The sequence below is a fragment of the Simochromis diagramma genome, unplaced genomic scaffold, assembly GCF_900408965.1.
Source record: "Simochromis diagramma unplaced genomic scaffold, fSimDia1.1 OVJJ01000293.1, whole genome shotgun sequence".
Classification (NCBI taxonomy): domain Eukaryota; kingdom Metazoa; phylum Chordata; class Actinopteri; order Cichliformes; family Cichlidae; genus Simochromis; species Simochromis diagramma.
In genome coordinates, this window is record NW_024386801.1 from 26,384,652 (window position 1) to 26,408,096 (window position 23,445).

At 42.5% G+C, this 23,445-nt stretch overlaps 2 protein-coding genes across 5 annotated transcripts in view; one reads left to right on the forward strand and one right to left on the reverse strand.

Annotated features, from left to right (window-relative positions):
• Positions 1-23,445, reverse strand: part of LOC120730432 (deleted in malignant brain tumors 1 protein-like) — a 390,545-nt gene that overhangs the window by 181,000 nt on the left and 186,100 nt on the right. The gene's annotated exons all lie outside the window — the stretch shown is intronic.
• Positions 1-23,445, forward strand: part of LOC120730433 (deleted in malignant brain tumors 1 protein-like) — a 94,406-nt gene that overhangs the window by 38,812 nt on the left and 32,149 nt on the right. For 3 of the 4 annotated variants that reach the window (XM_040026840.1, XM_040026841.1, XM_040026842.1), the window contains exons 9-12: positions 7,554-7,859; positions 7,936-8,217; positions 8,345-8,650; positions 8,728-9,018. In XM_040026840.1, coding sequence (XP_039882774.1) covers positions 7,554-7,859; positions 7,936-8,217; positions 8,345-8,650; positions 8,728-9,018 — 1,185 coding nt within the window. Of the gene's footprint in view, positions 1-7,553; positions 7,860-7,935; positions 8,218-8,344; positions 8,651-8,727; positions 9,019-15,980; positions 16,287-16,362; positions 16,651-16,824; positions 17,152-18,181; positions 18,271-18,356; positions 19,884-23,445 lie in introns of those variants that run through there. The other variant, XM_040026838.1, reaches the window with a different exon arrangement.

The following is a 23,445-nucleotide window of genomic DNA, read 5'->3' on the forward strand; positions in this document are numbered from 1 at the left end:
GCAATAGCTTTAATTTTTATGTATGACTTTATCACTCTTCATGACAACATTGCTTCAGTTGATGGAGGTTTGTGGGTATTCTCTTAAGTGCCGACTACAGCATTTCAATCAGGCTTAAGTCTGGCTTTGATTAAGCCATTTCAGCACCTTGATCTTTTGTTTCCTTTTTCAGTAACTTTGCTGTGCTTGGAATCATTGTCCTGTTGCGTGACAATTTCTTCCAAGCTTTAGCTGTCAGGCAGATAGCCTCACGTTTGAAACAGTTTTTTCAATGTGAATAATGAAAGTATAAAATTGATTTTACTGGATGACTCTCAGAAGATTTTGGCTTGTCCGATCATGTATGATTTTTTTTAACGCAGCACTTCAGGGTGTGTAACTTTGAGTAGATAATGAAATAATCGCTGTCAGCAGGTACTGAGTGTGTCAATTCAAAGTCACAGCAGGGTGTGATCAGTGCAAATCTTCAATGCCAAAAAGCTCTATATTTTATGAACCACACCTGCCCAGAAAAAAAAAAAAAAAAAAAAAATTGGAATTAATTAATTAAATAAATAGTTATGACACATGTAATTAATTAATTATTGACACATTTAATTAATTATTTATGTATTTCACATTTTAATTAATTATTGACACATGTAATTAATTAATTATTGACACATTTAATTAATTATTTATGTATTTCACATTTTAATTAATTATTGACACATTTAATTAATTATTGACACAATTAATTATTTAATGATTTATTTATTTATTTCATTTTGGCAGTCATGGCGCCTGGCTCTCATCATGAAATAATTTTATCTGTCAGCCTCACCCATCAAACTCAGGGGGCGGGGTTAACGCTGCCCATGCAGCTTCTCTAACATTTGATTGGTTGCCGTGCAAAGTAAGTCAAAACAGGTCGATCCTAGATAATCGATTGCCGGTGCTCGATATAAAGCAATGTCAGCGCATTTTTCTGCACAAGATAAGTAAATATAGTGTTTTCCCCGAGCGCAGAGCTGCTGGAGCTTGTTTCCTTACAGAGCACTTTATAGGCGAAGCAGCTTCATCAGCGGCTGATGTCCAATCACCGGCACACAGCTTTGAAACCTCAGCTGAGTTTTAGCTCTCAGTGGTTAAACGCTGGACTTCATTCACTCAGGTTCTGTCTGTCGGGTCACGTTTACTTCGCTGTTTTATTTACAACTGAGCAAATCGGTTTGGCTGAGGTTAAAGTTACGTTTCATAACTGCATAGTTTCACAGACGTTTAATGGTTCACTGGCACATGTGTTAGACTGAACTATCATCTAAATATCATCTGTTTTTTAATAGTCATTCAACTGTATTCTAAGCACCAGCTGTCTGTTAGAATGTGATTTTTTTTCTCTCTCTGTTGGCAGACGTATAAAAATGCGCAGGAAAATCTGACGTGCATGGCAAACTTCACCGACGATATTTAGGGAGGAATAAACACACATCAAACATAAATGAACCATGTGCCTGTCTCCATAATTGAGAGCATTTTCTCTTCTTATGTCAACACTCTCTCTCTTTTTTTTTCTTTTTTTTTCTTTTTCGGTCATGTTATGTTTACCTGTCAAAGGCTTGTTACAAACTATGAAACACATGGTGCAGACTTCTGGATGTTAGAAGAAAACTAATACTGCTCATGAAGGAGACTAAAGGCAGGAAGGTGTCCTTTAAAACTAAACATGTTAATAGGACCTCCCTATTTATATCATAGTTTATGATATAGCACATGTATTTCAGTAATAGCCTGCTGATTTCAGGTGAACAGTCGCTCACGTAGGCGTTATCTGTGAAACTCCTTAACTATAATTTATCCAAGTTAACTTCAGTTAACCATTCAGACGGTTCTTTTGCAATGAAAAACATAAACACCCATGCTGGTGTAGGTTTCCTCAGTGCCAGCTGTTAACATTATAGCTGCTTATGCAGTAACCATGGTAACCACGGACTCTAAGCGGCTGGATCGACAGAGGTCAGACAACAATTTTACATGTATGATCTTAGAACAGGACACAGCCACTATACGTGCTGGCCTCATATCAAATGTGAAGGCAGACTGAGTCTATGTTTGACGTTTTTTATATCTAATCTTCCTTTTCAAACATTTAAACAGCAGCGAGTCTGCAGCTGAGGGAATACAAACTCAAATTGTCGGAACAGGTTTGCTCGTTTCTTGGATTCATTTGGTGATTTATTAAATGTATAACTGTTATTCTAATCTGCTGCTGAGTCTCTTACACTTTTCTTTATGCTGTATATTTTCACGTCTCTGGAATAGTTGGAAGTTAGATAGTCAGCTGGGAAACTTTGTGTTAACTCATGGAGTTGAGGATATCGTGGATATGCTGACCTCGCTCCGTGGTGTACAGAGCGAGGTCAGCATGATTAATATTCACAATAAAAATATTAGCCGAACATCATGAAGTCTGTATGTGTTTCATAGTGTCGAACAACCTTTGTACAGTTAAAGCCAGCAGTTACTACATGACAGAAACACCAACGTTATCTCTTTTATGCGTTTATACACAGGTCACGCTGATTACTGAACAAAAACCCAAAGATCAGATGTTAAACAGATTTATTTGCTCTCTCTCCTCCTTAAACATGTTTTTAATGTTAGTTATAATTCAGAATTGGCGACTGAAACACGTAGGACACATAAGAACATCAGGAAATAAAACACCGATAAATATAACCTCAGTAAAAGAAGTCAGCGGGGTTTACTACAGCTGTGTACCGGGGCCTGCGCTTTGTCGGTGGGATTGCTTGCGAGGCGAGCGGGTCTATCCCACGCTTTGCCGTGAGACTGGGCAGACATCTCCGAAATCATCGAAGCACTTTTGCAAAGAGGCTGTATCTTGACAAACCGACCAGACACATGAAGATTAAACCACTACATTCTCGGCTAAAAAAATATTAAAACGGTATTTGGTGACACACAAACAGGGTTTTTCAAAGTTCAGTTCTGTTAGCTTCCACATGCCGGTTGTTGTGTGCTAGAAACAATGGCCACCAGGCCAAAGCAATGGTTTTGACTCGATCAGCGTTAACCCCGCCCCCTGAGTTTGATGGGTGAGGCTGACAGATAAAATTATTTCATGATGAGAGCCAGGCGCCATGACTGCCAAAATGAAATAAATAAATATATAATTAAATAATTAATTAAATGTGTCAATAATTAATTAAAATGTGAAATACATAAATAATTAATTAAATGTGTCAATAATTAATTAATTAAATGTGTCAATAATTAATTAATTAAATGTGTCAATAATTAATTAAAATGTGAAATACATAAATAATTAATTAAATGTGTCAATAATTAATTAATTACATGTGTCATAACTATTTATTTATTTAATTAATTCCAATTTTAATTAATTATTGCCACATTTAATTAATTATTTAATGGTGTATTTAATTAATGCATTATGGCAGTCCTGGCACTCCATACTACTGTGCAAGACACTTGTATTTGTATTGTCCCCCGCCACCCAGACCACTTTACCTCTGAATGCTGATCAGATGGCAGCTCAGCTCCTTTTTTCTACTGAACTAATTAAATGCAGACATGCTGCTTAGGAGTGGAGTGAGAGAGGACCCAAATGCAGACAATGGGCACATGACTGAACTTAACAAAAAGCACGCCGTTAGGCTTGGAGAAAACCAAACACAAATACAAAGGAAAATGCACAAGGTCACTTAGACTAATACTAACAATAAACTAAACTGGGTAGAGCTAAACACTAGAAAATGGAACAAGAACATGAAACCCGAGACCTTGCACATAGAACACAGAAGTAGAAGAACTGAAAAATTGTAAAACTCACAACATCAATACACAACAGGACAATCAGGGAAGTGGAACTAGCTGGGGAACACAGGAGGAACAAATTAGACATAATGAGACAGGGGAAGCAAAAATGAAAACAACACAAGAAGTAGCACAAACATGGAGATTCAGACAAGTACGCACGAGCTTGACACCTAGATGGGAACAAACGACAGACTGGGGAGACGGGTTAGGAACAGGTAAGGAAGACAAACTTAAAGACATGAGTAAGATCCAGAGAGGGGCAGTAAGACACAGAGAGAGAGATGGCAAACAGAGACATGATTTGGGAAACGTACGTAAACACAGACAATAAGACAGACTCACAGGAGACAGAACGGGGGTGTGTGTGTGTGTGGGGGGGGGGGGGGGGGGGGGGTAGTAGTTTCGTCCAGATGGCTCCCCAGCCTCAGTTGGACGAATGGGGTGTGTGGCAGGCAAGTGGTATTTGGGGTCCACTGCAGGGGAGGGGGGTGGAGCAGTGGGCTTGAGGGGCAGTGCTAGGGAGGCTAATGCGGCAGCTGTTCCTGATCTTCATAATTAGTGTCTTCCCTTTTTAGTGACACCAGGATAGGAGAGAGTGGGGAATGAACTGGAAAGCCGAGGAGGCACAGAAAATGGTGTGCTGAACCAAAACAGTGTGCATGTCAATGAAACAAGCAACCTGAATACTGTGTGGGTCCCCATCAGTTCACAGAGACAAAGGCACAAAAAGAACACGACAGACAAGAAAACATGAACCAGGAATGCAAATAAACTCAGAGATGGTAAAAGAACTAAACTGAAGACTAAACCACATAAAACTTGAACTTAAATCATCTTGATCTTGATCTTTTTCTCTCTTGCTCTTGACGAAGACGGTCACACTTTTCTCCTCTCCTCCTCTCCCTTAGCTTCCCTGCTTAGCCTCTTGTGTCCTTGTCTAGTCTCGTGTTTTTTGTATTACTTTTCCCTGGAACACTTTCTCACAGTCTGTTTCTAAAACCTAAAAGAGAATTATGGATTTGATCAACTGGTTCCTGAATGCAATTGACACCCTTTTCTCAACGAGAAGTCTGGGCTTGGGTGAGCCTGAGTGCTGAAGATATCTACCTATTCGGAACCATGATAACAGGGTTCTTGCTGATTGGAGCTGGCTTGGCCCTCGCTTATTGAAGAATTAAGAAAGCGGAACCGGCTGTTCAAACCCCCACAAGGCTGCCCGCTGGGATTGAAATGATGGGACGAGGCGTGAGTTTCTCAAAATGGGCTCATTGAGTGCAACACGGATAAGATCTTGGAGAAGCTTACGGCTGCCGTGAATACTCAGAATAACACCTCTGAGCGCAAATTGGATTACATCTTGGAGAAGCTCACTGCGGTCATGAGTTCTCAGAATCGGCTCTTTGAGCACAAGAATGACAACATTACAGAGCGTAAGTTTAATAACATCATGGAAAAGCTCACGGCTCTCCAACGGGAGATTGAGAGACCAGTGTCGGACTGTTGAACAGCTTTGAAATTCATATGAGCTGTTCGCACTAAAGTAAAAACCACCATCACTTCATGCGGATACCACTTCGGCGCCAGCTGCGGTCTCAAGGCTGGAGCTGAACAACAACACCCTGATACGGGCTGTGTTAGACTGTTCTTCCCATTCCATGCAAGGCCACCTGGGTTGGCTGGAAGACTGTTTACTTAGCCTGGCAGGGCGAAGGACACTGTCTCAGCTGAACTCTGGACTTATACACACAAACAGACATATATACACATGCTGACGTACACTCATCCCCCCTCCCCCTCCAAACGCCTTTGATGCTGACGGTGGATCAAGGAGACCAGCGCATAGGCTGTAGGCCCGGATGTACTGTCTACATTGGCTATCTTTCACCATTTACCCATCCCTGTTGCTTGTCGGATGATCTGATATCCTCGTGTTGGTGTTGTTCCCAGATCATCATACTAAATGTTGTTCCAGGTTCAACATTGCAAGTGACCAATCACATTGTTGTGACGTTATTCTTTTGCGCGCCAAGCCATTCGTGCATTTATGAAATTCCAATGTTGCAAGGACAATATCAATTCTGCTTACTGTTTATTAAAGGGTTACGGTTAGGGTTAGGGTCAGGGTCCGTTGATCGGCGGACAGAGGCGGTTTCACGCAGCTTAAGTACAGTTTTTTGTTTTACGCCGGTTTTTCCCGAAGTCGCAAAAGTATGACGTCACAACATTCTGATTGGTCACTTGCAATGTTGATCCTGGAACAACATTTAGTATGATGATCTGGGAACAACACCGACACGAGGATATCAGATCAACCGTTGCTTGTTATGTGTTTCTTTGGTGTATTAAGAGGTTTTTTTTCATGTGCTATGTGCAGAGGTGTTTTTTTCTGTTCTCAAACTGATCTCCCTGTTTTTCCCTTATCTTTCCTCATGTGGTACATTTTCCATTGTTATACCTCTCTGACTGGTCTTCCCCATGTGTTGTTTTTGTGTAATGTATGTAAGATGGTGCCGCCATTGCGTGCAATAGGTCGGCAGGCTTAACATGAAATTTCCCCTTGTGGGACTAATAAAGGTATCTTATCTTATCTAAAATGCAATGGAAAGATTCATGAATCTAAAAAAATAAACTCCAAATGCTGGGTCAAAGACCCAGCATCATGGCAAAGGGTGCCCTGGTACTAAGTGCACCTATGAGCAGTCTTATTTTGAAACAGTGTTGGAAACTGTTTTCAGCACAGTCCAGCTACAGAACTGCACTTTAGTTCAGAACACGTAGGCATTTCCTTCTAAACGCAGTCCTTCAGGTTGGCTGTCATTGCCCATTTGAAACTTGAAGTTCCCCAACATCAAATCCCAGATGGTTATTGTGAAAGAACAAATGAGCAGAAAAGCAAGAGAAATCATGCAACATCCAGGCCAAGGAGCCAGGGTGACACAGGTGTATGCATACCGGCTCAAAACCTCTCGGCTAGGGTAACTCCAGAGTGGAATAGAGTTCAGCTCTACTCCAGGATATTTGTTCCAGAGCTCCTAATGGTTGTTGTGGTAACCATTTACTATATTGAGTAACTGTCTCTGAGCCTTAAAACATCTTCCACTGTCAGAGTTAGGTAAATAAGTTTGTTCTTGTGATTTTGAAATTTCAAAATAGGCAAAACAGTAGAAATGGTATAAGCCTTTTTTTTGTTTTACAGTCTGACCTGGGTGACCGTTCTAACAATTCTTCATTCATCACAGAGCACCTCCTACTGTGATTTCTACAGGAGGTGGCTCAAGATGCAGGGTACAGGGTGACAAGAGTAAAAGTTCAAAATTCAAATATTTCATTCAAAACCAGATATTGAATAACACATGAGTAAAATCAAAGGCTGAACACGAGAGAGAAAACAAGACAAAACACAAAAAAACCCCACAGGAAATACAAACAACACTAGGAATTGCTGGAAAGCTATACTGAAAATAGTGCAAGGTGTTCTGGTAAGTAAATCAAAGCAGGAAGTATCTCAAGTGAGAATGTGCTTTTGCAATTTTCTCACAAGGGTAAATGTGTTAGTGCTATTTTAACCTTATTCTTCGTTGTTACTGTTTTATTTGTGTGATTAGTTGTTCAGTTTTTGTAGCATTCCTCTCTAGTTTGCTTAAAAGCACAAAGCAATAAAAGATGACAAAGCCAACAGCTTGCTACAATTTCATCTTCTCTGATGTCTCCAGACTCTGTCAGGCTGCTGAATGGTTCCAGTCTGTGTTCAGGCAGACTGGAGGTGAAGTCTAACCAGAGCTGGTCCTCAGTGTGTGAAGCTGACTTTGACCAGCAGAATGCAGAGGTGGTCTGTAGGGAGCTTGGCTGTGGGCCTCCTTCAGTCCTCCAGGGGGCGCTCTACGGAGAAGTGGAGGCTCCAGTGTGGAGCAAAGAGTTCCAGTGTGGAGGCCATGAGTCTGCTCTCCTGGACTGTAGAAGCTCAAGCTCAGCTAGAAACAGCTGCTCATCTGGCAAAGCTGTTGGACTCACCTGCTCAGGTAGAAGAGGAGCTGCAGCTTTGATATGATTCAAACTCACTTTATTCTTTACTGATGACTCTCTGCTTTCTGTTAGAGCCTTTTAGGTTGGAGGGAGGAGCCAGTCGCTGTGCAGGTACACTGAAGGTGAAAATTCTTGGGCATTGGAGACCAGTTTCTTACAATGACTGGAACCTGAAGGCAGCAGCTATTTTGTGTGAACATCTGGATTGTGGCTCTGCTGTTTCTGTGAAGCTCCATAAGTCATCAGTGAATTCTGTCTGGAGGATCAAACCTGACTGTTTTACATCTGGATCTGCTCTGTGGGAATGTGCAACATCAGATTATTCATGGCACATCCTGAACCTTACCTGTTCAGGTAAGGCCATGAGTAACATTTTCATAGAAGTCATTTCTGAATCAAAGCCCTACCATTCCCACTGCTGCTCCTCCTCTTCTCCTACTACTATAACTAATAATAGTTTGATATTCTCTGATGTCTCCAGACTCTGTCAGGCTGCTGAATGGTTCCAGTCTGTGTTCAGGCAGACTGGAGGTGAAGTCTAACCAGAGCTGGTCCTCAGTGTGTGAAGCAGACTTTGACCAGGAGGATGCAGAGGTGGTCTGTAGGGAGCTTGGCTGTGGGCCTCCTTCAGTCCTCCAGGGGGCGCTCTATGGAGAAGTGGAGGCTCCAGTGTGGAGCAAAGAGTTACAGTGTGGAGGCCATGAGTCTGCTCTCCTGGACTGTAGAAGCTCAGGCTCAGCTAGAAACAGCTGCTCACCTGGCAAAGCTGTTGGACTCACCTGCCCAGGTAGAAGAGGAGCTGCAGTTTTGATGTGGTTCAAACTCACTTTATACTTTTACCGATGACTCTCTGCTTTCTGTTAGAGCCAAATGATGTCAGATTGGTGGGAGGAGCCAGTCGCTGTGAAGGAACTTTAGAAGTGAAAAATCTTGGCGAGTGGAGACCAGTGCATGATTTTCATTGGACCCTGAGAGATGCCGTTGTTCTCTGTGAACATCTGGATTGTGGCTTTCCTGTTTTACTACAGCGGAGTCAAGAGTCCTCAATGAAATCTGTGTGGAAGATCAAACCTGACTGTGTTCATTCTGGATCTCCTCTGAGAGAGTGTGCAACATCAGATTATGATATCTCCATCCTGAATCTTGCCTGCTCACGTAAGTCAGAGTCACATCATTCACGACATCATTTAAAGATTTCAAAGCAATTATTGTCATGTGTACAAAGAAAAACATTTTTCTGTAAAATGAAATTATTTCTCTTCTGTCCACACACAGATGCTGGTTAATATGTACAAATAGATAAATACAAATAGTATGAATAAATAAAATAATTGGAGACAAAAAAAGAAGTATCACAGTACTCTAACAGGTTGAGGTACACAGCAGATGGAACATCAGCTGAATCTTTCCACCAATCATGACATGTCGGAGCTTCAGTCCTCAGAGCCAACCTCCAACCAGCCTCTTTCTTAGAGGCTGGAGCAAAACTGGTTAACTGGAGGTAAAATCAACCAGAAGTAGAGAGCAGGACATAAGGTAGACTGGGGACGTTTGGCTGGAAAGGAGCTGGGCTTACATAAGGAATTCAGGTCCTAGGAAACCTGGAAACCTGGAGCTGAGGGGTATAAAACATATCAATCATATGAAAAATGTTCAAAATTGGCCATAATGAGCTGGACTGAAACATGATTATCACTATTGTGAGTGAAATGACAGTCAGACAAACTGAGATGGTAAAATGTAATTAAGCAACACAGTATAATTCTGGGATTATTGTGACGCTACACCAATGCGCTCCCCTTTCACAAACTGGTGAATAAGACCCCAAGTCACTTCTCTCCTTCACTTCTGGAAAATTAAAAGTGTCTTTTTTTCATTCTCATGTTGGTACCTTACAGGAGATTTTCCAAAATTACTATATCTTGAAATGAGTTGAGCAACTCAAGCTGGAGGAGGCACGGGTGAAGTTTCTTTCTTGTGTGTGTCTATTAATTACTGTGATTATATATATAGTTGAAAGTGATCTAGTTTCTGAGTACACAATGGCTACTCATACTTTTCTCTCCAAAGAGCAGAACATCTGAAACACATATGAGACATCTCTCTACAACACTGAAATGGAAAAGCTTTATACAAATCCATACAGACATATGTTTATTTGAACTTTGGCAAAACTGGTTCCACCTATAAAAAAACATGATGGGACTGAAGTTCCCATCATGCTTTTTTAGCTTGCACTGCAAATGGACCATTCAAGCCTTGCCGTATTGGTCTATTTGATTCACCTTTGCTTTTATTGGTCATCTTATTTTATTTTCACTTGCTAAACACAGGACAGACTTGACTGGGGAAAAGAAAAGGAAGAAAGAAAGAGGGAAAGAAATACAGCGGGGAAGAGGAACAGTGATCAAGGGTAAAATAAACAAAACAAATACCAACAAAACAGACAAATAATACATATATCAATCACCTGGATCACCTGTTGAGAACGTAATAAGAGAAAACAAGCAAAAAAAAAGAGAGCAATATAATAAACAAACTCATCGCGATGATCTATGTGAATATAACAGTAAATACTGTTGAATATTATTGCGTGTAAGATCGACAGCGCACAGTGTGCTTTGAGGTAGGAGCCAAAAAGGGTGCAGTTTGTGTCTGTGAGCACCCATGTGTACACCTGTGAGCATGAGCGTGCTTGTATTTAAAAGGTTCCTTCATGTAATGATCTGCTAGAGCAGCGGTCCCCAACCCCCGGGCCTCGGACCGGTACCGGCCCGTGAGTCGTTTGGTACCAGGCCGCGAGAGTTGAGGCTCAGGTGTGATATGTATAGTTTTCAGGGTTTTTATCGGTTTTCAGCGTTATTTTCAGCGTTATTTTGTTATCGTTTTTATCGTTACCAGTACTAGTTTTATTTTGTTGTATTTATCCGCGACACCTTAAAGGCCGGTCCGTGAAAATATTGTCGGGCATAAACCGGTCCGTGGCGCAAAAAAGGTTGGAGACCGCTGTGCTAGAGGGTGTGGGGAGCCATAAACCCGTGAAGCAGGCATGGAAGAAATCCAGGCTTCAGCTATCCAGAGGCCCTCAGAGCACAAGAGACCAAGGAAGACCAATGGAGGGGCAACCATGCCACTATCCCGGAAAGAGCTGAGGAGAGCCCCAGATGAGGGGTCACTCAGCAGCCGCGGAGCAGAAGCTGGGGGGGGGGGGTTGTAGTGACGTGCCCGTGAGCTCCGCTGGCAGCCAGCTGTGCCAGAGTGACCGAGCCCCAGGCCGAGAGGCCAGGCCCCGACAAGCAGCCACCAGAAGTGAGCCGGTGCGTACCTGTAAGCCCATTCCCGGACACAAAGAACCACCAATGCACCAATGTCTGAGGGCGTCTGCCACTGGCAGGGGGAGTGATGGCGGGAGATAGGCCTCCATACCTTGGAGGGCCTGAGATGTCCCTATAGGTGGCATCTGATACCCGACCTGACATATAGACACAGACATACAGGCACACACAGATACAAACATCCATTCCCACCCTCATGCTCTCATATGTAATTACTCAGCACTCACCCAACGTGGAGAAAGACATAAATAGACACTGTACACACAATCACACTCCCCAAGTGTACTCTGTACCCCAGGTCTAAGTACCCTTGCCCCTGGAGGGGGAAACTGCATCCACACCCAGGTAGTGTTACCCTCTTCCCTGGGGTGGAGAGGAGCAGACCGCCCCGACTCTGCAGCAGGAGGGAGACCCCACATTCCAGACCCCAATCAGACTGCCAACTCCTCCCAGCCCCCCCGCCCCAACAGGCAACAGAGAACGGGGGTGTGTGAAGACTCCAAACCTCCCTCCGCCCACTCATATGTAGTGTTTATGCATGTGTGTTCTAAGGTGCATTTAAAACCCAGGAGGGCACAGTGTTACCTGCCAGAGAGCAGCAGGTAAGCGCATAGCCCCTCCTGGTAGCCCTCAATGTCTGCGTGTATTTAAAATTGAGAGGTGGGCAACGACGCCAGGGGTGAAGTTGTGCACCCTGATGGTCATTTGTATGCCGTGTAGCGTGCCCACCCCCAAGGTCCTATATGTATTTGTTATGAGAGGGTGAGTAATGTGAATGTCTAAGTTGTGGGATAAAATTGAGGCACAGGCAGCCAGAAGGGGACAGAGGGGGGAATGCCTCCCCTGCACCCTGGTGACACACCTTTACCCCAAGGCCCTGCATGTGTGGGTGGTTGTGGTGGAGCGGGAAGAGGGAGGCTGCTGGAGATGGGGAGGGAAGGAAGGGAGGGGCAAGTCCCCCGCTGACCCCAGTAGGCACCCCCATACTCGTCAACCAGTTGAAGATCCCACCAGGTGGCTCGATGCACTGGCGGCACCCTCTGCCAGGGCTGAGCCCTCATGCACCCACCCACCCACAACCCCGGTGACACACCAACCCCGACCCAAGCCCACAAGGCCCAGCCAGGGCACCAGCCCGGAGACTGAGCACCCCCAGAATTTCACGCCCGCCCTGGACACACCCAGGGGCAGACAGGCTACCAGGTCAGTAACCCATATGCATCAGCACAGACCCTCCCCTAGCCCCGCTGCACGCAGCCATGAGGAAACCATCACCTAAGAGCCAACAGAGCCCTTAACAGGCCATGACCGGAACCCCGGGTTTAGCCCTCCAAGGAAGACGCTCTTGGGGAATCCCCCGACGCAACAAGCCTGTCCCTACCCCCACACCAATCACAACAGCGAAGGTGCAACCGAACCATGGAATCTGGAAAGTTTATCATATTATTGTTTTGTAATATGTCAGGGATGTTCCAGATAGGTGTACGTTTGCATGGGATTAATGAAGACTCTGTCATTTTTAGAAACTCGCACCATGCTGTCAGAGAAGAGCTGATGTTGGCACTTTTGAAGCATTCATGTCGTTGGATGTTTGAGCTGATAAATGGTAGGTCTGAAATCTCTAGATTATTGCAAAGTGCTTGTTCCTCATCTAGCCAAGGTTCGTCTAAGAAGGTATGTTTTAGCCATCCTGAGATAAATTGAAGCCTGTTCGCTAAGAAGTAGTGCTGAAAAGTTAGGTAGTTCTAATCCTCCTTTATCCTTGATCTTTTGTAGTGTTTTTATGCTTATACGTGTATTACTTTCCAAAGGAATTTGGACATACATGAATCTAGATATCTGAACCAATCTTGTGGCAGTTTAGTTGGAATCATTGAGAATAAATAATTTATTTTTTTTAAGACCATCATTTTTATAGCGGCAACCCTTCGCATGAGTGATATGGGTAGACATTTCCATCTAGCCAGATCATCTTCTACCTTCTTTAAAAGTGGGATATGGTTTAATTTAGTTAGATCTGCAAGCTTGGGAGAAATGTTAATACCTAAAAATTGTATATTTCCCAATTGCAGTGGTAATAATAATAATACATTTTATTTATAGGCGCCTTTCAGACCCTCAAGGTCACCTTACAGTAACACGTAAACAATACCATAAAAAACATAAGAAAAATGTGTACATAGCAAACATGGTAGATAAAATTTAGACATAAACAGTCATAAAAGTATAAAAGCAAATATAAAAACTGAGCAAGGTAAAAATGGCCTAAGACAGATCAGGTGTATGCAATTCTAAACAGATGGGTTTTGAGTAGTGATTTAAAAGTGGTGAGACAGTGTGTGGTCCGTGGTGTAGAAGAAGAATTATGGAAGGAGCAATTAAGGAAGGACTGTAGATTTTGACCAGTTAATTGAGTAATCTGATATTCTTGCAAAAGAGTTCGCAATTACCCCAGAGAGATTGGTGTGTGAGTTTTGGAGAAAAAGTAATAATGGATTGGATTTATATAGCGCTTTTCAAGGCACCCAAAGCGCTTCACAATACCACTATTCATTCACTCTCACATTCATACACTGGTGGAGGCAGCTACAGTTGTAGCCACAGCTGCCCTGGGGCAGACTGACAGAAGCGAGGCTGCCATATCGCGCCATCGGCCCCTCTGGCCAACACCAGTGCCATTGCTTGAGTATCTAATAATTTTGGAAGAGTTATGTTGTCCAAAAACTGATCAATTTCATTTTTAGACGGGCTCATTTGTGATGAATACAACGTTTTATAGAAATCCCTGAAAATGTTGTTTATTTGTTTCGGGTCATATATTGTGTTCCTAGATGAATCTTGAACAGCACATATAGTTGTTTTTTATTTATTTATTTTTAGCTGGTTTGCTAGAAATTGACCGGATTTATTACCATGTTCATAATTTTGTAAGCGTGGTCTTTGTACTAAGAATGTTGTTGTTTTATCAATTATCTCACTTAATTCTAGTTTTGTTTTGCGTATTTTGTTCAATGTTTCCTGATCTTGGTGTGACATGTAGGCTTCTTCTAGGGATTTGGTGTTTTTTTCTAATTCCTGAATATTTTTGTTTTCTTCTGTCTTTTTATGTGATGAGAAATAAATTATTTTACCTCTCATCACAGCTTTCCCTGCTTCTCATAGAACAGAAGCTGATGTTCCGGGAGTGTCATTATAGTCTAAATATAGAGTCCATTCTTTTTTAACATATTTAATAAAGTCTTTATCTTTGAGCAGTGATGTATTAAATCTCCAGTTTTTACTTGGTATAGCGTTCTTCTTATGTATTAGTGTTAAAGATACAGGAGCATGATCGCTGACAGCTATAGGGTGAATCTCAGTGTCTGAAATGTCACTTTATCAGTCCTTTACAGATAAGATGACTCCTTTATCGCCACTTAAAATATTTTTACAGAACTATTGTAATATTTGCTCCCATTTCTGCTGTGCTCTTGGCCAACTTACTCTTACAAAAGAGATTTTTAATGTTGATGAGATTTTTTTTTTAACTGCATAAATAGAGGTTATATAAAAGTCACTGACAAAAACTGATTACGGCTTCTACCTTGTTACACGAATGTTGTTTGTGGCTCAAGATGACTTTATGACATCCATGAGGGATGCATTTGACATATGTTTCACATATTATAGCCCAACAAGTTACTTAAAGAAGTTTAAATACGAGCAATCAGTTTTTGGCAAATACCGGAAATCAGTTTTTGGCAGACAATCACTTTTTGGCACAACACCGGTCCACAGCGATGACAGCGCAGGAGCCCTTCTGGATGAAGCCACTTCGGATTGGAAAGAGGACCCTACGTCGTTTCAGGATCTCTTTGGGGAACTGATTGTTTACGCTGAAGTCTGTTCCTTTTAATTCCCTTCCGCGACTTTTCACCTGTTCCTTTTGTTTGAAGTGGCCGAATTTGGCCACAATATGACTTCACCTGAAGCTCCTCCGGCAGCTTCAGGTGGGTTTTGATGAAGCTTTTCACCGTAGTCTCCGCGTCTTCTCCAGCGGATTCTGGAATACCAGAAAATACAAGATTATCTCGCATGCCACGAGCTTGTAGATCAATAACTGTCTCTTTTATTTTTTTATTTTCTCTATTTAGCTGGGTAACATTTTCAGTAAGACATTTGATGGACTCCCTTAGCATGGCATTTTCAGCAGCGAGCATTTCCACCTGCTGCTGGCTGAACTCCAGGGATTCTCACAAAGATTTAAGATTTAAATTCCCGGTGTAGAACCTCCACCAAGGACAGCCTTGCATCGAAACTGGACAATCGTTTGTCGATTGACTCTAGGATGTCTGCAATATCTTTGCCGGCTGGCAATGTTGTGCCGGGGGAATCTGCCAGGTGACTGCCTTAAAGTCTTTTCGATGATGGCGTCTCAGATTTGGCCGGGGAAGATGGACTCTGAGCCTTCTTCATTACAAGATCCTGGAAGCACTGATCAATGTAATCTTGGAGAGCCTCTAAACTCTCCCCGTCGTTCTCCAGGGTGTTGGAGATCATTTAGACAAATGTTGTTAGTTATAAGAGAATTGATAAGTGTATTTGGTAAAATTGACGTTTAAAAGGAATTTGTTCAATTCTAAGCTACCATTGGCATTAATTTTCCGCCAAAATCTCCGGCGTCTGACGTCAGTTACAACATGAGTCGCTTACCTTGCCTCTGGCCCCCTCGATTTTTTAATATTTCCCCTCTGAATGGAAATATCTGATCTCTCTCTGTTTGATCTTCTGTGATATCTCCAGAGTCTGTCAGGCTGCTGAATGGTTCCAGTCTGTGTTCAGGCAGACTGGAGGTGAAGTCTAACCAGAGCTGGTCCTCAGTGTGTGAAGCTGACTTTGACCAGCAGGATGCAGAGGTGGTCTGTAGGGAGCTCGGCTGTGGGCCTCCTTCGGTCCTCCAGGGGGCGCTCTATGGCGAAGTGGAGGCTCCAGTGTGGAGCAAAGAGTTCCAGTGTGGAGGCCATGAGTCTGCTCTCCTGGACTGTAGAAGCTCAGGCTCAGCTAGAAACAGCTGCTCACCTGGCAAAGCTGTTGGACTCACCTGCTCAGGTAGAAGAGGAGCTGCATCTTTGATATGGTTCAAACTCACTTTATTCTTTACTGATGACTCTCTGCTTTCTGTTAGAGCCTTTTAGGTTGGAGGGAGGAGCCAGTCGCTGTGCAGGAACAGTGGAAGTGAAATATCTTGGAGAGTGGAGACGTGTGGGTTTCTTTGGCTGGTCCTTGAAGGAAGCTGCTGTTGCCTGTGAACATCTGAACTGTGGCCTTCCAATTTTTGTAGGGAAGCAAACCCACAAAATCTTAGACAGAAGTGTGTTGTATGTGAAACCTGACTGTTTTCAGCCTGGATCTGCTATGAGGGACTGTGTGACATCAGCTTATACGATTTACAACCTGGATCTCACCTGCTCAGGTAGGTGATACCATGTACAAGTCATCGATGCCAGATAATGTTTCCTCTGTCACTGTGACATTCATTTCTGTTGACAGAACACATTTCTGTTCTGCTGACGGAACACGCCTGTAGTAAAGTGTTTTCCACACACTTTGGTTATCCCATCCTCATCTTTCAACTTTGGGTTTACAGACCTGCTGGCTCAGCCAATGATCTCGGTGTCCTCCACTGATGGGGTCTCCATGGCCCCACAGCAGGGGCTTCAGGTATCCAGGGGCTCTAACTTCACCATCAGCTGCTCTATTCAGCCACAGTACCCAGGGGGCTCCTTCCAGCTTACCTTTACCTCCTTCAGCACAGCATACAGCTACAGCCAGCCAGCTGTCAATCACTCTGCCCATTTCCTGGTCCCTGCTGCAGAGCCCGCGCATCAAGGAAACTACAGCTGTGTTTATCACGTCTATGTTTTTTCTCATGACTTCTTCTCTGAGAGCCGCCTACTGCCTGTCACTGTGTCAGGTGAGCTGAAGCAGAGACTCTGAAGACTGTTTACAGTTCTGAAAAGGAGTAAGTCCAAATTGAATTAGTAAGAGAGTGACCCAAAGAACCATATCACAGATGTTACAGAAACTGGATTCCACCTAAATGAGGAGCTCACTCATTTAGAAGAAGCTCACCATAGAACCATTACCCTTTTCTATTAAAGTACCCAAATGAGTTGGTTTGGTCTTAGGTGGAGGATGCCTCCTAACCATCTCCTATTTGTTTCAAGGCATTCAAGGCACATCCTTGTATGACAATAAGTAGGACATGATGAACTGCGTCAGGGCTGCCCTTTGTTACTGTTCATAGCTTTTATATACAGAACGGTGGCCTCTAGCTTGCATTGGAGTGGTTTGCAGCTGAATGCGAAGTGGCAGGAATAAGAATCAACTCCTTTTGCTGGTGTTGTTTTCTGTGTTTTTTACCAAGATTTGGATGTGGTGCCCTGCCTGGGATGATCATAATGACCCCAATATCACTGAAAAAGCACAGAGATGATGCTTTCAGGAACCCTTGGAAAGTTCTAAAATCACACCAATGGTTTAAGAGTTATGGTAGTTTGGTACTGTAGGTTTTAATGAGTTAAGTCTCTCAGAGTCTTGTTCATGAGTGTGAGGAGAAGGGAGCGGGAGACTGAAAGATTGAAGAAAATGGATGCATAGAAATCACTCGTGTTTTAAAAGAACAAATAAAGTATTAGTTGGTGTATATGTTAACTGGTTCTGAAACAAAAACATAAGTCAGGGCAGTGTCATCCTTTAAATAAAATATTCTTAAGTAGTGGATTGAGCTGCAGTTTGTAACAATTTACACCTAATTTGTTCATTTTAAATCAGTATTTCATATATTCCCTCATGTAACATGGCCCAGTTTAAGTTCAGAGATAAAAAAAAAAATTCTGATTGAGGTTTATCATAATAAGCTACGTTGAAGAAATAACTGTGACTGCATTAAACCAACTCTAATAACAGATGCTGTGTGATGACTCTGAATGTGTTTTTATCAGCTCCAACAGATTTCACAGTTCTTATCACTATGCTCGTCCTACCGCTGACTCTGCTGCTGGTGATCACTGCCTTTTATTTCTACTGTCAGGTACTGAACACGTGTTTGTATCTGAGAATGAAGCCCTCAGCCTGTGATGCTGTCACTCTGATCTCTCTGTTGTCATGTGTCTCCAGGCCAGCAGGGGGCAGAAATCCAGCAGACGGGAGAACACTGAGCTCCTTGAGTGTAATCGGGGTGTTTGTGAGGCTGAAGGAACGCCAGCTGCAAATAAAGGAGCTCATCCTACATCCACATAAATTTATCGGCTGATGTGACTGACCATCAGCTCAGTTTTCTACTAAAGACACACACTCCATATAAGTGTTTCAATTCCTTCTCTGCTGCTTGTCTGAAGGCTGGGTTACAGTGGCAGCAACTTAAGCAGAGAAGCCCAGACTTCCCTCTCTCCAGCCGAATCCTCCAGTTTATCCAGGGGAACACCAAAGCGTTCCTAGGTCAGCTGAGAGACAGCTGAGATAATCTCTCCAGCATGTGCTTTGTGTACCTCGGGAACTCGAAGGTATACACATGCCCAGAACATCTGGTGGTTCAGGCAACCCGGTCAGATGCTGAACTACCTCAACTGCCTGCTTTCGATATTGAGGAGTAGCAGCTGTACTTTCACAAACATCCTCCTAAATAACAGAACTCCTCATCTTATCTGTAAAGGATAGGCCAGTCCCCATTCTTTCACTCTACTCACATTTTGTAATCATAGCTGAGGCTTGTAACAGAGATCAACCAGTAAATCAACAGTTTCGCTTTTGCACTCAGCTCTATTTTTACCACAACATGCCAATACAGCATCCTAACTGCAATTTGCCCCAAGCGTTTTGTCATCTCCCCTCACTCATAAACCTGATGTCCTTAAACTCCTACACCTGTGGCAGCAACTCATCCCTGACCCAGAGTGAGTTCTCCACCCTTTTATGGCATCCTCCAGTCCCCTTAAAGATTAGAACCACCTTTCCATAATACCAATACAGAGGCCCCACCCCAGATCTCCACCCCACCCAACTATATCCTCAGTTAAATTCAACCGCACCCCACCTACTCTATACATTGTGTAGTGCACCACTTTCCCCTTCTGAGTCAGCTGACGGTTTGCTGGAATTGCTTAGAGACCGACTGAAAGTCTGGTTCCATGAACTCACCAAACTCCTCCCACATCTGAGTTCTGCTTGGTCTGGGGGTACCCATCAACTGACTCTGGATTCCCACAGGCCTAATAAGACTCCATCTTCAGTTTAATGGTTCCCTTCACCTCCAGTGTCCACTATCTGATTTGGGGATTACCACCATGACAAGCACCAACCACTGTGCTGCCACAGCTCTGTGCAGCCGCCTCAACAATGCAGGTGCAGAATATGGTTTATTCACAGTAAATGTCCCTAGCCTCCCTAGGAATACCATCAGAGTTCTAATGGACGTGGGAATTGAAGATATTGTAGAGTGTGTATTGTAGATGAGTGCATGCTAACTATACGTTTGGCCATGCAGGTTTGCAGTAACGGGCAGTGCAACAGTTTTAGAGATACAAATAAGCTTTTCAGCAACTGACATAGTTTCTGTTTTAATTATGAGGCCCTAGAGAGGTCAGTGGATTTTATAACAGGATAGTAAAACATGCAGTTTACATTAAATCATGTCATTAAAGTATATTTTGATGTGATTCTGTGAGTTCCATTTCTGATATGTCTGTGAGCCCCACTTATAATTAAATGTTAATGCTTTTGCACACTTACAAATACTTGTACTTTAAGCTGACTTCAGTCAGTGATAAATATATTTTGTACACTGCTCTGCTTTTAATAATCCTACTTGAACTATTAATTCTAAACATTTTAAAAGTAGTGAGGCAATAAATAAAACATACTCCATTAACTACTCATCTGTGTTTCTCAGTACTACACAAATAAAAAACTGGATTTCCAGTCGATAAATAAGCCAACACAGCACAATGTATAAAAAAAAACATAGTTACAGTGAGTTAAAAGGAGTGAGCAGAAGTAAAATTATTAAACAGTCAGGTCTAAAACCAATAAGAGCCCCAAAATCCAACAAAAGAATTCTAAAAAAGGATTGAGAGGTGGAGAAAAACAAAAAGGAGAAAGAGGCTGAAGTAGAAGTTGAAGACATTGGAGAGTAGAGCAGTGGGCTCAGGGTGTGGTGCCAGGGGAGGCTGACCAGCTGATCTCCATCATCTAATCATGCCTCACTTGTAGGATGCTGGGCTCTGACCGGGAGTTCTGTGTTGTGTGTTGAGCAGCAGAAGGCAGTAGAAAAGCAACGCAGAACAAAAATAAAGATCAGAACGCTGTATGTATCACTCCTTTGTGTGTTACAAAATAAGCTGAAGAATACAAAGAGACAGAAGCTGGAGCCAAGGAAGAAATCTTTGTGTTCTGCTCTGATTTTGTTTTTCTATGTTCAGGATACTCGCGTTACTGATTAGTGATATTAGTGCTTTATGAATGTAGTACCATTAGTATGTTTGTTAGTCTTGTATTTTAGGTTATTAGTGTCGCCTTGTAACTTGTTGTGTTTAGAGCTTTCTCTTTGTCTTTCGCAATGTCCACACGTAAATGGGTATTTTTGAAAACTGACATTTTCTGTTTTTGTTAAAAAAGAAAAAAATCTTGTCCACACGTGCAGTTTTGGAAAAATATCTCCGTCCACATTTCACTAGCAGGGACCACTCCCTTGGTAACGATGAGCAATGAGGGATGAGGGAGTGTGATTAGTGCTGCGGTTTGGGGAAGGCCTTGAAGGGGACTGGCGACGGCTCTCAGGCCGGGCAGAACCCCCTGTACTAACGAGGAATAAGGGAGGAAAGGAAGAGAGGAGAGGACAGGAGAAGAGAGGAAAGAAAAAAGGGGGGGCAGGGTGGGGCATGAAAATGAGAACAGCAGCTATTGGAGAAGGGGGGCTTTTATAGCCTGAGGCCAGAGGGGACGTGAAGGAGGAGTGGTCCCGCTCCTGAAATTCAGATGATATCGCCACGTAAATGCAAAAAACTAAGTCAAACACTGTCAACAACATGCCAAATCCTAACCCTGTAGAAATGTTGGCCAATCAGAAGTCTAGAAGCCTGGGAGGGAAAGAGTAAACAGGGTTTTGTGTGGAACAAAACCTGAAGTACTTCTGAAAAGTTTTTTTTGTTTTTCTGGAAAGGCAGCTAATTTCGTGTCACTTTTCAAGTTCCTTCATCATTTCAAATGTTAATAACTAAAGACAGTATTTTGGATTTTGTCTCACTGGCTCTCACTCTCGCACAGCATGACTTCAAAACATATGCACACCTTTGATGTTGCGTGACAAGAGCTCCGTTTTCCTCATCCACACGCAAAAAGGGAGTTTTCAAAAATCTCCACCCTGTAGGAGTTTTTAATAATATCTATTTCTATTTAATAATCTCTATATCTATCTCTATTTAGTGAGTTAAAACGCTGTGTACGTGCAGATGAAAAGCCCAAACGCACGGAAAAAGCTGTGTTTTCAAAAATACCCGTGGACGCAGCCTGAGCGGCTGTTAACCTGCCCGGTGTGTTCCCTGCCTGTTTTTCCACCTCATGGATTTGCTATTTTCAACTGACGCCAACCTCAGTGAAAGGTTTTTGTTTAGTTTTGTTTTTTTTGCTTCAGTCTGTCTCCAAGTCCTGTGTTTGGTTCCTCTGAGGTAGTTGAAGACAATTAAGTCAAATGATTTCAGGTGTTCATTGGGAGTGAGCAGAAGGACAGGATTAGAAATGAGGACATAAGAGGAACAGCTCAGGTTGAGCAGTCTGGAGAACCAGAACAGCTGCTTCAGGTGCAGTAGGAGAAGAGGAGTCACCTGAGAGAGTCACATGAGTCTCAACGAATCAGAAATGTGGAATGCGGGTGGAATGCATTACATGAGGCAGAAGGTTTCAGTGTAGCACTGACAATATCATGACTAAAGGAATGAATTCATGGTAGATGTGCTCGCTCCCTGTTACTTAGTATAAACCAGCTGATTCCTCCTCCTCCAAAGGAAGAGGCACCAAAACCAGACACACAGCTGCAGGTAGAGGATGAACAATAACTGAAAAACAAAAAGTTCAACATCATTTCTAAGAAGTAAAAGTTAAAGTGATTAGAGTAGCAGGAGAGCTGCAGTCAAGTCCTGTTTGTCTCTAAAAGAAGACTCACCAGAGTCCATCAGGTTTCTCTCAGCAACAGTCAGAAGTGCAGCTGATCACATTTCCTGTTTCTACACAAATCTTCAGTTCACTCTGTTCACTTCATGATGACTCATTACAGTCACATTGGTTCCATGGAAATCTGCTCATGTTGCCACAGATCTTCTATACTGAACTGCTGTTTGAAACAGTCTCATTGTGGCACTGCTCAGGACTGTGGACTCAATCTGTGCTTTGGATTTCAGACTAACTCCAAACTTCCTGCTCTTATTACTGTTTATTCATATCTTTCTGCTCTCATTAACATATATGCTTTCTGCCCTTAATGTTGTTCATTCATCACTTCCTGTTATCATTACTGTTTATTCATCACTTCCTGCTCTCACACTATTTATGTCCCGTAGCTCTTTCAGAATAACAGATAAGCAGAGGGAAGCTTTTATTGTGAAGCAGTGAGAAAAAACACAACGTGTTTGTCAGTGAGTGCATGCATTTTAAATAAAAATTATTTAAAAATTATTTATTTTTAGGCTCAGATTTGGTAGTTTTTTGGGACCAAAATGTCCATCACACATTGTTTAAGAACCAATAGAAAATTGAGTGCAGAAAGAAAATATCCCAAGCAATAACTCTAAACGTTTGATAGACACATGTTAAGAGTTCAATACTGATACTTTAAAAAAATAAATAAAAATAAAGTGAATTTGAACTATAATGGTTTCTTTTCTTTCACCCTCAGAGTGCAGACATGTCTGCTGCCAGCAATATGTGATCTGAAGATCATTTCTTTATTATGGATTAGGTGCAAGAGTTTTTAAGTGTGGATAATTAAATAATAGATTGATGTAATAGCAAATTGTGCCTTTTTCTCAGATTAGCAAGTAGAGAGTGATAGATGGAAGGAGGAAGAGAGTGAGAGAGTGAGTCACAGGCAGAGCCTAGTTTATTTCCTGCAGTTTTTTTTAGTCTGTTGTCTTATGATTCCAAGCGCTGTCACCAATCTTTGCATTTTATTATCATCTAATAACACTTGTTTAATCAGATACCATCTCACCTATGG